Source organism: Orcinus orca, chromosome X (genome assembly GCF_937001465.1).
Source record: "Orcinus orca chromosome X, mOrcOrc1.1, whole genome shotgun sequence".
Classification (NCBI taxonomy): domain Eukaryota; kingdom Metazoa; phylum Chordata; class Mammalia; order Artiodactyla; family Delphinidae; genus Orcinus; species Orcinus orca.
In genome coordinates, this window is record NC_064580.1 from 89,652,524 (window position 1) to 89,667,323 (window position 14,800).

Genomic DNA, 14,800 nt, shown 5'->3' on the forward strand with positions numbered 1-14,800 from the left:
CCGCCTTATCAGGCCGAAGCGGATTCACTGATGTCACCTCCCGAAACCCGTATACATTTCAGTTCAGGGGAAAAGATTGTAGGTTTGGGGTGGAGGAGCTCCCTAACAGAGGGGAACTAATACCGAGACCCTTTGGTTTAGTCGGCTTCTCTCCGTCCAGCGCTGCTTTCTAAAAATCCAGACCCCGCCCCTGCCCACTCCAGTACCGAAACAGCCAGGGTAGGCGGGACGGAGCTCGCTGACAGAGAAAGCGGCACTATGCAAGGCCTGGTATCACTCCGCTTCCTTGAGGCCGGATCGCCTTCAACTCCGCTAGAGCTGCTCGGTTTTGGTTCTGGGGACGTGGAGAGACAAAGTCTGCGGAGGAAAAGGTAGCTGTTAAGAGTCACTAGGAGCGGGTCCCTGAGGCGTCCTGGGGGCGGTAAGGAGAAGGAAATTCCAGAAAGTTACAGTCGTTTGCCAGTTACGGCCGTTTATCTGATAAAGCAGGTATCTCGTCATGAATCTGCCGTGCCGGGCCAAACCCCAAACATAGTCGCCGCCATTGTCTCGTGTCCTTGTATCCGTCTGACTGTCCGTCCCTCTTTCTTAGGGTTCGGCACCCCTCGAGGCAAGGAAATGAGAAAACTGCCTCTCATCCAAGCAGAGCAGGTCAGTGAGAAGGCGGGCATTGCTTGGGAGTGTGGATATGGGTGTCAGAGATGAACGTGGGAGATGTGACTTGGTCATGGGGCGCGGGTGGTGAGAGGGAGAGAGGGACAGGGTTCATTTGAGCGGCACGCAATGATAAATTAAAAATGATCTGCCTCTTGCTAGCTTTATTTCCCGACACTGCCCTCCCCCCACCCACCATGTTTGGGGAGGGAAAGGAGTGTAGTAGCGGCTTCTAGCGGAGAAATGGTGGATTACATTAATAGGAGGAGGGGCTGCTGCTGTCTGTGAGAGCAGTGGTCTGGGGAGCCCTGGGAGGGAAAGAGTGTAAAAGGAGGTTGTAAGTGTTTGATAATCAAGGCCCTGGATTAGAAAAGGGTCTCCTGTCCTGGTTACTAGGCTAACTATTAATAACCAAGTCTCTCCCACTGTCTTTTCATTGGGTCGTTGAGTATGTATCATGCGTTTATATGTGTAGGTCTGTTTCTGCATTTGCGGTACTCTATGTTTCTGTAAAGACCAGTAGGGGGCAGTGAACCTCAAAGGGTATAAGAAAAAGAAAATTGGCTTAATTTCTGTAGAGAGGTCAGTGCTTGGATGTGGTAGATGGCTAAGACTAGAGCAGGTAGGAATCTAGGGGAAATTCCAGATCTCCTTTCTGCCAGCTTTCCAAACAGCCCTCCCTTATTCCCATTGTGTTGAAGAAAATGATAGGCTTTGGGGAGAAAAAGGAAACACAAGAACTTAGATGAAATTTGGAAATCATACTTTTCTTTGATTTCGAAGCCAATTTCCATGGTTTGAGCATTCCATCCCTACTAACACCACCACTATCTTGCAGCGATTTTCGAGTTGTCTCTGCAGGGGAATTGTCAGACTTTGAGAATGGAGCAGAGGAGCTTGGAGATTTGGGGGAGGGGAGGAAGAAAGAGAAATTTTTGGCAATCAGGTACTTGCATCCAGAAAGGATCAGTGTCCTATGTACTGATCTCTACCAAGGGCTCGGTCTCCATTGTCTCTGTTTATTTATTTAACTCTGCATTTGTGAATCTTTGCGTGTAGGTCTGTCCTTAGGTCTGTGGAACTCTCAGTTGTTGTGAAGGCTTGTAAATGGTAACCCAACTTGAAGCTAGGAAATAATGAAGAAGAGAAATGTGTCCTATATCTGTTTAGATTGGTGTGAGGGTAGAGTGATTGAGATAGAGAATTCTATCTCTTCTGTTTTGCCAGTTTACTAACCCGTTTGGTCCCCTGCTGATTTAGTTGGGAGCCTTCCTAAGCTTTGGGGGTATAGAAGGGTAATACCTGCTTTTATTACTTCCCACTTGGTTTTCCTATTCTTATGCTTCACCCCAGTCCATTTTTGAAACAGGGAAGTGCCAGGGCAGTCACTGAAGTGGAAAATAGTGGGAAACAGAGAGGAGGAGCAGTCCTGAAGCAGGCAATGGGGGAAGGGACCAGAAGGAGGGAAACACTAGACAAACTACATATATAGGGACCAGGGACCAAAGTCAGTCTACCAAGAGATCAGTTTCCAATCCTCCTGTTTGTTTATTTGTCTATAGATCTGCCTTTAGGTCTGCTGTAGGGCTTGTCATCATTGGAAGCAAGGAAAGGAGGAGAAAATTACTCCAGATCAGAGAAGGTTAGTGTATGTGGAGACTTCCTCAGTAGACCTGTAGGATGAAGTAGTGGAGATCTGCTTGGGTGTGGTAGGGGTAGAGAGCCAGTCTAGGGAATCTTCAGTCTCTCACTCCCATTCAGCTTTTCCACTCTCCATACTCTGTTTTGTGTCTGGAAAAAAGATCAGTTGCAACTACAGTAGTTGCAACTACAGTAGGGAGCATGAAATGAAGGGAGAAGGAGTTTGCTAATTATCTACCTTTTACACTTAGCACTGAATTTTCATACTTTCCTGTCTCTCTGTGCTAATCAACATGAGCAAAAAGTTGGAAAAGACTCAAAGCCCCATTTCCTTCCTCCACCCCTAGGTCCAACTTCAGTGGCAGATCTGGTGGCCTTGGAGTGGCTGAAGACCACCACCCTCCACAGGGCTGCGCTCAGGCACACAGCCATCCTTCCTTTCCCTGAGTGAGCTTCCTCTGCACGTTGTTTATATCACTGGCAGAGCCTATAGTTGGAAAGGGGGCTGAGTGACAACTGGACTTTGTATGAAAACACCAACTTGGGAGAGACCTTCAGTCAAGGCTGAGACGGGGGTGGGGATACATAACTTGGCCTTGCCTTTAACTTGGATCATGACTGGCTTCGAGGCTAAGGCAAGGGCAGAGGAGGGGCTGGGGCTGGCCTGAAAGCTGGAATCTGTGGCCCTGCCAACACTAGAGCCAAGGCTAAGATCCATGCCAAGGCAGTGGCTGAGACAGAATCGGAAACAGGACCAGTGACCCAGGCCAAGCCTGGGGATGGAGCAATGGCCAGGATACAGGCAGTGACCTACACTGAGGCCGTGCCTTGACAAGGGAAGTGAGCAAGATGGAAGCTAAAACTAAGACTAGAGTTGTGGCTGAGACTAAGGCAGACCCCCCTACAGAACCTGGTATAGTGTCCCAAACCAAGTCAAAGGCCATGCCTATGTCCAGGGTCAGTGCTGTGACCAAGTATGAAGTCAAGGCTGGTGCTGGAAGTGAAGTCAATATCAGGTCCTTTGCTAAGGCTGATGGTAAAGACAATATTGGGTCCAGGTCCCAGAGAAGGAGAGAGGCCAGCATCAAGTGGAGGGTGGGGGACAGAGCTGGTATTGTAATTGAGTCCAGTGATGAGGCTGAAGAAAATGTCTGCTCTTGGTTTTGGACTGGAGAAGAGCCTAGTATAGGATCCTGGTTCTGGCCTGAAGAAGAGACCCCTTTTCAAGTGTATAAGCCTCCACGTAAGATCCAGGAAAAGCCCAAGCCCAAGCCCAAACCCGAACTTACTATAAAGCAAAAAGCGGCAGCATGGTCAAGGGCCAGGTTTTGTGTCCTAGTCCCAGTAGAGGGAGGGGAGCGATCCTTGCCTCCAGAAGGGAACTGGACTCTGGTTGAGACCTTGATTGAAACTCCTCTGGGGATTCGGCCTCTGACCAAGATCCCACCCTATAATGGGCCTTACTTCCAGACCTTAGCTGAGCTCAAAAAACAGGTTAAGTATAGGGAAAAGTATGGGCCCAATCCAAAAGCCTGCCGGTGCAAATCACATGTTTTTAGTTTAGAGCCTAAAGAGTTTGATAAACTCGTTGCCCTACTTAAGTTAACTAGGGATCCTTTCATTCATGAAATAGCTACAATGATAATGGGTATCAGTCCTGCTTATCCATTTACCCAAGATATAATTCATGATGTAGGTATTACTGTTATGATTGAAAACTTGGTCAATAATCCCAATGTTAAAGAACACCCTAGAACTTTAAATATGGTGGATGACAACTCTGAGTCTTCTGGAGAACCGAAAACAGGAGAGTCATATGTAAACCAAGTTTGTAAGGACATAATCTCTTTTCCTTTGAACTCCCCTGAGCAACTGGCTGGACTAAAATTATTAGTGCAGCTGAGTGTAAAATTTGAGGACCACCATATGATTGTCAATTACATTCCAGATATCCTCACCTTGTTAAACAAGGGAAGTGGCAAAACCAAGTTTTATGTTTTAAAAGTGTTTTCGCGCTTGTCTAAAAATCAAGCCAATACAAGAGAACTGATCAGTGCCAAAGTACTGTCATCACTGGTTGCGCCGTTTAACAAAAATGAGTCAAAGGCCAATATTCTTAATACCATTGAAATATTTGAGAATATAAATTTCCAATTCAAAAAGAAGGTGAAGCTATTTACCAAGGAAGAGTTCACTAAATCTGAACTTATTTCCATATTCCAGGAAGCAAAACAGTTTGGTCAGAAACTACAAGACTTAGCAGAGCACAGTGATCCTGAGGTGAGAGATAAAGTTATACGATTAATACTCAAACTCTGAATAGCCGTATGTTCTCACAAAGCCTTGAATAACTTTTTGGTGTTGTAATATGAAATGAATGCATATTATAAGTTCAATATTTATGCCATCTGTGCTGATTGAAGGAGGCAGTTTTATGGATACCAAATGATCTTGAGAGCTTGAATGTTTGTTGATTTTTACTGTGCTATATAAATTAAGATATTTTTAGTATTTCTGCAATATGACCTAATAATGAACTTATTCATCCTGAGTAAACTATACTTCTGTGCTTTATATTGACATAAGTGTATTCATTTAATACTTCATTTACATGTAAATAAAGTTGCATGCTAAAACTGGTGAAAACATTGTCCTAGTTCTTCAGTTGAAGTCTAGTCAGAGGGATAAAGCACAAGTAACAGAATAATAAAGAGCACTGTCTGCGTCTGTAGTGGGGTACAAACAAAACAAGTTTACATTGAAAGATCATTTAGTTTCAGCATGTTCAAAGAGTAGAATCACTCTGTACACAAGAAGACAGGACTGTGCTACTGGCTGACATCTGGGCAGACCTGGGGAAAGGGGTGAAGACATAGACTTAGGAGTAAAGGAACACAGATGCTTTCATTCCAGTTTGAGTCCCAGAACTTGTGCTCAGCCTTTCACATAAGATGTCTTATCAGGATATCTTGAAGCTTTTTAACCTCCAGGAAAATTCCTGGTTTTCATTCCCATTTAGCAAAGCCATGGAAGTGTGGTTCTAAAAGGACCTAGTCCCACTGTACCCTCAACATCCAGGTGCCCCATCTTGGGGTACCAAGTTTACTGCTTCATCTGAGGCTCCCCCACTCCCCGTATTCCTGGGTCTCAGAGGAGGGCCTTTCTAGGGTCTAACTAAAAAAATTGCTTCATAGAAAATCTCATTTGCCCCATCTTTATGACTGTTTGCTCTCATATTTGCTTTTGTTTGCTGACCAATGCTTTGGACTTGGTGATTTGCACCTACGCTTGATGACAGTGCCCTGTTTGTGCTGATCCCTTTTGATTAGAGCTCAGCTCTATGAGGCAGCCACAGCAGACCAAAGTCCTTTAGGAGTGTGTGGTTAGGAAGAAATTACTTCCCCTAATCCCACTATCCTATTTATTTGTACAGTTTACAGAGCTGAAGCCATGTTGTCTATACTACCTCAGCTCCTCCTGTTTATACCTAACAAAAGCTAAGTTCTGGTTAAGAGTTTGTGGCATAGAATGCCAGAGTTTAGATTGGGATCTGGGGTCACCTCTGCCTCTCCTACCCTCTGTCTCCTTTGCTGTTATCATTCCTCTTTCCTTAACTGCCCAGAATTGGGAAATTGGGTATTGAGAAATACAGTGTACAATTACTGGTCTTTCTATTGAGCTTCCTCTCCCTCCTAACTTTTTATGTGTTTGGGGGAAGGCCTAAACCTACAAATCTCAACAAGATGTCATGTACCCCTAGTTTTAGCAGCTATCTTTAGTTTAATTTCTGTTGAGGTCAAATCTGAATCTATCTTCTGTATATCTAGGAGTTAAAATGAAAGACAACCAGCCACGTTTGTGCATTAAGGGTGAAAAAATGTAGGTAGGCTTTTTGCAACATACAGTTGCAACTTAGATGATTTTTGGCGTTCTTTATAACTTGGTTTTTAATCCACAAAACTCCCATAGTCTGGAATTCTAGCTGTGGGTACTGCTTTCAGAATTGGGGATCTTCACAGTACAATTGGACCAGACCCTTTGGAAATATTCTGTGTCTCAAATGCCCTGTGGAGCACACACTTAATCAGTTGATGGCTGTGAAATTTTCCATTAGTTAAAGAGAAGGGTGAGTTTGGGGTATGTAGGTATTGTATCAAAGCAAGAAGCTGATGGTCTGTCCTTGAGTAGGAATTATGGAAGACATAGTCAGTTCCCAAATTGTTCCTGGGGTGTACTCAAAGTCAAAACCCCATTGCTCATCTCTTGTTTCATGTCCTTTTCTGGAAAAATAATTCAGGCAAGCCCATGTAGTATCAGGGCTGATCCAGATGTTACTTGTCTCAATATGTTGCTGGCTGGGGGTAAAAATCAGTGTAGATTTCTCATCTTTCCTGTCATCAAGTAAAGCAGGGAATCTTCCTGCAACACAACTGGACTATTTGCACCTACCGACCCTTTGCTGGGCCCTCAATTTTATTTATTTATTTATCTATCTATCTATCTATTTATTTATTTATTTATTTACCCACCCTCAATTTTAAATGAGGAACTTTCAGGGGAATCCATCTATAAAATATCACCAAATTCCCTAGCAAGTCTTTCAAGGCTCTATATCCTTCAGCATATTTTCATTGTCCCCATTATATCCCACCTGCATTCAAGCCACATGGGACTTCAGGCTCTCTGAAGCACCTTAGGTGAGAAATCCTCATCCAGAACTAATGATTCATCCCTCAGCGAGCCAGTGACCAAGTACAAAAAAGCTTTTAGAGGAGGGGCACACTATCATTCTTAAGTTTTCATAACAGATAATTTCTTCTGAGTCAAAACTAGTCTGGTATGAAAAACAAAAACTTCTGTGGCTGTCACCCCTTGGTGTATAAATCTCAAGAGGATAAGAAACAAGAGGAAATGGCTCAAAGGTTGTGCCTTTTCCATTTGAGCCTCCTGTTAAAGTAATGTCATTTTTCTGGTATACCAAGAACAATGGTAGGAACTTTTATAATTTACATAAATCCATTAATGTCATTATATATATAGTAAAGTTTTGAAATACAATATTAAAATTACCAAAGATAGCCTAGATGAACAACTCTATTAAGTGAAAAGCTTTACAATTAATTCCCTCTCCCTTTCTCTTCATTCTGCAAGAAACCCATGGCTCCACTATACAGAAAAATATATTTTCTTTTTGGGACTGTTGTGGCCACCCCTCAGAGACAGAATACACTATCACCCCAGATTTGGTTCAGATGCCGATACTGATGATGTCACACACATACACACACCAAGACAGAATGAAAAGTTATTACTCATTAATGAGTGTGTGTATCTTCTTTGTCCATTCATCTATTGATGGACATCTAGGTTGTTTCCACATCTTGGCTATTCTAAATAATGCCGCAATGAGTATAGGGGTGCATATATCTTTTCAAATTAGTGTTTTTGTTTTCTTCAGGTAAATACTCAGAAGTGGAGTTGCTGGATGGTATGCTAGTTCTATTTTTAATTTTTTGAGGAACTTCCATACTGTTTTTTCCATAGTGGCTGCACCAATTTACATTCCCACCAACAGTGCATGAGGGTTCCCTTTTCTCCACATCCTCGCCAACATGTTACTTCTTGTCTTTTTGATAATAGCCTTTCTAACAGGTATGGGGTGATATTGTGGTTTAGACCTGCATTTCCCTGATGATTAGTGATGTTGAGCATCTTTTCATGTGTCTATTGGCCATCTGTCTGTCTTCTTTAGAGAAATGTCTATTCAGGTTCTCTGCCCATCTTTTAATTGGATTGTTCATTTTTCTTTTTTTATATTGAGTTGTGTGATTTCTTTATAATTTGGATATTAACCTCTTATTGGACATATCATTTGCAATTATTTTCTGCCATTCAGTAGGTTGTCTTTTTGTTTTGTTGATGGTTTGCTAAGTGAAATAAATCAGACAGAGAAAGACAAGTACCATATGAGCTCACTTATATGTGGAATCTAAAAAACAAAACAAACAAAACAAAATGGAAACAGTGGGAGTTCCTTGGTGGCCTAGTGGTTAGGATTCTGGGATTTCAGTGCTGTGGCCCAGGTTTAATTCCTGGTCAGGGAACTGAAATCCCGTAAACTGCATGGCCAAAAAAGAAAAAAGAAAAAGAAAACAAAAAGAAACCCTGGAAAAACATGAACAGACTTACAGATACAGGGAGCAAATATGTGGTTGCCAGAGGGGAGGGGAGTGGGGATTATGGGACAGTGGATGAAGAGGATTAAGAGATAACAAACTTTCAGTCATAAAATAAGTCATGGAGATGTAATATACAGCATAAAGAATAGAGTCAATAATACTGTAATAATTTTGTATGGTGACAGATGGTTACTGGACTTGTAGTGATCATTTCATAATGTACTTAATTGTTGGATCACTATGTTGTACACCTGACACTAACATAATATTGTCTCAACTATACTTTAATAAAAATAAATGAATAAATAAAATACACTGGAATAAAAACAAGTAATAACAAACCAAAAATGCAATAATACTGGCATTTAAAAAATTACTTGACTTTATGTTTTAGAGCAGTTTTAGGTTTATAGAAAAATTAAGCAGATAGTACAGAGAGCTCCCCTATACTACTACTTCTTTTTTTTTTTAAGGGGACTCAGTATATAGTGTAGACATTGCCCTCCATTCTTTTTTTTAAAATTTAATTAATTTATTTATTTTTGGCTGTGTTGGGTCTTCGTTTCTGTGCAAGGGCTTTCTCTAGTTGCGGCAAGCGGGGGCCACTCTTCATCACGGTGCACGGGCCTCTCGCTATCACGGCCTTTCTTGTTGCGGAACATAGGCTCCAGACGCTCAGGCTCAGTAGTTGTGGCTCACGGTCCTAGTTGCTCTGCGGCATGTGGGATCCTCCCAGACCAGGGCTCGAACCCATGTCCCCTGCATTGGCAGGCAGATTCTCAACCACTGCGCCACCAGGGAAGCCCTATGCTACTACTTCTTCTCCACCACCTCCTTTCCCTACACACAGTTTCCCATATTATTAGCCTCTTGCATTAGTGTGATATATTTGTTACAGTTGATGAATGAATATTGATACATTATTACTAACTAAAGTCCTTAGTGTATATTAGGGTTCACCCTTTGTATTGTACATTTCTATGGTTTTTAAAAACTTATGGTAAAATAACATATAAGGTTTGCCATTTTAACCAATTTTATGTGTATAATTCAGTGACATTAAGTACATTTACACTGTCATTTAACCATCATCAATATCAATCTCCAGAACTTTTTTTTATCATCCCAAACTGAAACTCTGTATCCATTAAACAATAACTTCCCACTACCCACTCTGATCAGGCCCTTGTGAGCACTATTCTATTTTCTATCTCTACAAATTTGACAAATCTAGATACAATGTATCTAGAATGTATCTATAATATTTGTTGCTTTGTGTCTGTCTGGCTGTTTCATATAGCATAATATTTTCAAAGTTTATCCTTGTAGCATGTATCAAAATTTTACTTCTTTTTAAGACTGAATAACATTTCATTGTTTGTATATACCACATTTTGTTTATCTATACATCTGTCAATGGACATTTTGGTTGTTTCCAATTTTTGGCTGTTGTGAATCATGCTGCTAAGAACATTGGTGGTAAAAATACCTGTCTGAGCCCTTGCTTTCAATTATTTTGGGTAAATAACTAGAAGTGGAATTGTTACATCATATGGTAATTCTATGTTTAATCTTTTTGAAGAACTGACATACTGTTTTCCACAGTGGCTGAATCATTTTTCATTCACATCAAAAATGCACATGGGTATCAATTTCTCCACATCCTTGCCAACATTTGTTATTTTCTGTGTTTTGATAATACCCATCTTAATGTGTGTGAGGTGGTATCTCATGGTTTTGCTTTGTATTTCCCTAATGACTAGTGATGTTGTGCATCTTTTCATGTGCTTATTGGCCATTTACATATCTTTTTTGAAAATAATGTCTATCTGAGGCCTTTGCCCTTAAAAATAAATCCTTAAAAATAGGGTTGTTTGGCTTTTTTGTTATTGTTGTTAGGTTTTAGGAGTCCTTTAAATATTCTTGATATTAATCCATTATCATATATTATGATTTGCAAGTATTTTCTCCCATTCTATGGCTTGCCTTTTCACTGTCTTGAAAGGGTCTTTTGATGCACATAAGTTTTTAATTTTAACAAAGTCCAATTTATCTTTTTTTATATTTTGGTGTCCTATCCAAGAAATCATTGCCAAACTCAATGCCATAAAGTTCTTTCCTATATTTTCTTCTAAGAGTTTCAAAATTTTAGCTCTTGAGTTTGTCATTGATCCATTTTGAGTTAATTTTGGTATGTGGTATAAGGTAAAGCTCCAAATCCATTCTTTTGCATGTGGATATCCAGTTTTCCCAATACCATTTCTTGAAAAGAATGTCCATTTACCATTGAATGATCTTGGTACCCTTGTGAAAAATCATTTGGCCACATATGCAAGGGTTTATTTCATGGCTCTTTATTCTGTTTCACTGGTTTATATGTCTATCTTTATGTTGGTACCATACTGTTTAGATTGCTGTAGTTATTGTAGTAAGCTTTCTGTGATGTTGTGATATATAAGTAATATAATTGGTCATTCAGAGGACCAAAATATATTTCTCATATATATTTGGTCTCTATCCATGGTTCCTGGCTCACAGCTCCTGAAACCTTTGAAATTTCCTGAATGATAAGAACAATGGGAGCCATTTTGTCATAATATGTGGTCTCTTGTCCTCAGTTTCTAAAATCCACTTCAGAGCCATTATGGTGAAACAGGTGTTTTATTACTCATAACAAGCCTTTTTCCACCACAACTGGGTTTATGTTAATGAGGTGACTTTTGGAAAGCACCAAAGATGGTGTCCGTCGCCGGAGGAACCAACTCTGTGATTAGAAGGTCGTAATATTCAGTCGAAACCCCTCCTATTACTTCCTGGGAGGGGAGAGAGGCTAGAAGTTGAATCAACCACCAATGGCCAATGATTTAATCAATCATGCCTATGTATTGAAGCCTCCGTAAACACCCAAAATGATGGGGTTTGGAGAGCTTCTGAGTTGGAGAACATGGGGAGATTCTGGGACAGTGGAGCATTGGGAGAGTGCATGGAAGCTCTGTACCCATTCTCCATACCTTGCCCTATGTATCCATCTGGCTGTTTCTGAATTACATCCTTTGGTAATAAACCAGTAATCTGGTAGGTAAAATGTTTCTCTGAATTCTGTAAGCCACTCTAGCAAATTAATTGAAATCAAGGAGGAAGCCATAGGAACCTCTAATTTATAGCCAGGTGGTAGCTGTCTAGCCGTACAGGTAGCAACCTGGATTCGCAGTTGGCATCTGAAGTCCAAGGAGGGAGTCGTGGAAACCTCCAGTCTGTAGTTGGTCGGTCAGAAGCGCAAGTAACAACCTGGGCTTGAGATTGACATTTGAAGTGGAGAGCAGTCTTGTGGGACTGAGCCCCTGACCTGTGGACTCTGATGCTCTCTCTGGGTAGATAGTGTCATAATTAAGTTTAATCCTAGGACACCTTGCTGGCATTTGAGAATTGTTGTTGTTGTAGGAAACTATCTTCCCCCCAACACCCCGACACACACAGATTGGAATTGGGTTCAGAACCACTTTAGTTGGTGTCAGAGAAGTGGGATTTGCTAGAAAGCCCTGGCTCACATAAACATGTAGTTTGGGAAAAGAAAGGATGAAAGGGTGGGGGTTGAGGAACCTTTGATTCATGGTCTGCATGGTATGGAGCAACAGCTGTGCTACAATCCATTACTAGGGGTAAAAGTTACCAATGGAATTTAGGGATAGATCTGTTGATGAAAAATTGACAGTCAGTCTAAGAAAGAAATAGAAAATTTTATTTGAGACAACCTGAGGATTATAACTAGGAAGGCAGACTTTCAGAAAGCTCTGAGGACTGTTCCACCTGTTAGAGGTCAAAGTACAGTTATATACATTTTTGAGACAAAGGATTATATATCAAGTGATGTATTGACAGTTTACACAATCCGGATCTGCATGTACAAAGTGAGTAGGGGGCCATCATGACCCCTTACAAGATTAAGAAGGAAGGTTATCTCCTAGGGAGGTCTGGTTAGTGCAGATGCACAATACACACTAGAGGAGAGGGAGGAAGCCCAAAGGGGCAGAGAAAAAGTTTATGTTTAAATTTTTCTTGTCTTGCCATAAAATATGAATTTTATTTCATCAACTCCAACTCCTGGGGAGTTGTCTCACTGAATGAATAAGGAAATGCAGACTAATAAGAAAGAGGTAAAATATACAATCCCTTGGTAATTGTTATCTGTTAATAGCTAAACTAAAAGTAAAAGAGTGCTGGATCAGACCCTGATGCTAGACCAAGCTCAGATTTCAGTGAGTCTGAGCTTCAACCACTAGCCTCACAGCTGCCCCCACTCCAAGGTAAAAATTATGCAGGGGCAACAGAAAGTACCTCTAAAACCTCTGGTCACCAAGAAGGTAGTCATTGTAGGGTGAGGGAAAAACCAAGAAACTATTGAAACCAGAGGACATAGTGTGAAAGAGTTGTTTTATTTGGTAGATTGATATCATCAGTTTACTGAGGAACCTTTACTGAAATAAGTTGTGAGTGACTAATTTAGGAGCTGTGTCTTTGGTTTTGAGTGCTGCAGAATGAAAGAGCATGTTTGGGTTGGTACAGGTTGCACAGATGACTATAGAACAATCACAGATGGCTATGTGTGATCCAGACACACAGGAGGTTATTTCTGAAGGAACAACTAGCCTGGTGGATGGTATAAAGACCACTGTAAGGTCTGTTTACCTGAGAAGGGGGCTGTCCATCTTCCTCTATGAATGCCAAGCGGAACACCCCAGATGAAGCAGCTGATATGCTTTGTATGCAAGCCATGTGGGGCTGGCTTTATGATGACCAGGATATTCACCCAATGAATATACTTGTTATCCAGGTCATGGTAGATGCTGTGGTTAAAGGGCTTCTTTTACATGGATACCCCATTGTAACCTTACTGCTGCAAAACCGAGGGATTGTTCAAGAAGCCTTATGGAATTTGCTGTCTCAGCTTCCCCTCATGGTCTTAATAGATGCTAATAAAAATATTAGGTTATTAACAAGAGAATGGAGACAGCAGAGGAGAGAATCAAGAGAATAGTTTTAGCAGGGTAGGAAATTTTAAACAGTTGTTAAGGAATAAGGTGAATAAAGCAAATGTTGATAGGAGTGGAACAAAGAAGAAAGAAAAAGGAGAGTCATGGGACTCATCCCAGCAGGGTGGAAATCTTTAGATGATAATTAAGAAGCAGAGTGAATAAAACAGATCTTGGTGGGCTTAAAACAGAGATTTTAATACAGCAGTACCAAAGGACTTGCTGGCCCCCCAACATTAAAGGGCCCCAAAGAAGTCAGCTCTGTTTACCACAATTTGGAGAAATTTTGAAAGCCAGAAAGCAGAAATTACAATGAGAGATCTGACCAATCACTTAGGGCAAGGGGTAAGACAATTAATATAAGATTGACAAATCTTATATTTATATAAGATTTAAGATATATAAGACTTTATATAAGTCTTATACATAAGACTTTATATGACTTATAGAGTCCTTTGGCTCTACCCCTTCCTAAGGATCCAAAACCTTTTGCACAAGCTTGGGTAAAATAGTCGGGGTGAAGAAAAGTTTCCAGGACTCCTTGATACAGGAATCCTATGAACTGTGGTACCAAAATCCATTGGTGAAACCTTGACTCGGGCTACAGTTCAACTGAGAGAACATAAAAGTGTAACGGTTAATTAAATTATGAAAGTTGGAATGTTACCTGAATGTTTTCTGGGAATGGAAACCATGTCTGGCTGGGGAACACCTCCCTTACCTAGTATTGTAAAACCAAAACCTATTGATGAAGTCCTAGTGGAGGCTACCGTTAGGAATGTAAGGGTTGATGAAATTAAGGTAAAAGTTTGTAGGAGAATTGGCATATTTAAACAGGTTTTATGTGAAGTGGTTGCATCTTTTTTTTTTTCTTTTTTTACCTGATTGTATTGTGGGGATGGACATTATAACTGACTGGTGAATGTTTCCCATACCTAGTATTATAAATAGAAGGCATGTAAATCTACCCTTCAAGCAGTTTTAATTGGACATGCTAAATGGGAACCAGTAAGATTGCCCGAGCCAAAACAGTGTGGAGTAGAGGCTGAGGTGCTGGTAGGCTGTGTGATAGCCCTATGTGAGGCATAGAATAGACTGGGGCATATGGCAAGAGCTGTGAGCACCTCAACAACTACTGGCACTTTGGACTAGAGAATTTCCATTTGAGGGGCATTTACTACCTTGCAATCAGTGATTAATTGAAGCTACCCCTAAGACTGTGACTGAAGGACATAAAGTGATCTTGAAACTTGAAATAGCCATAATATCTAGGATTATGGGGATGGCAGTGCCCAG

At 41.0% G+C, this 14,800-nt stretch overlaps 1 protein-coding gene across 1 annotated transcript; it reads left to right on the top strand.

Annotated features, from left to right (window-relative positions):
- The first annotated feature begins 258 nt into the window (after positions 1-258).
- ARMCX5 (armadillo repeat containing X-linked 5) lies at positions 259-4,941 on the top strand. The gene is given in 4 exon segments (XM_049704523.1): positions 259-371; positions 593-651; positions 2,931-3,116; positions 3,119-4,941. Coding segments are annotated over 4 exon segments (1,854 nt in total). The 3' UTR covers positions 4,615-4,941.
- Positions 4,942-14,800: the final 9,859 nt, after the last annotated feature.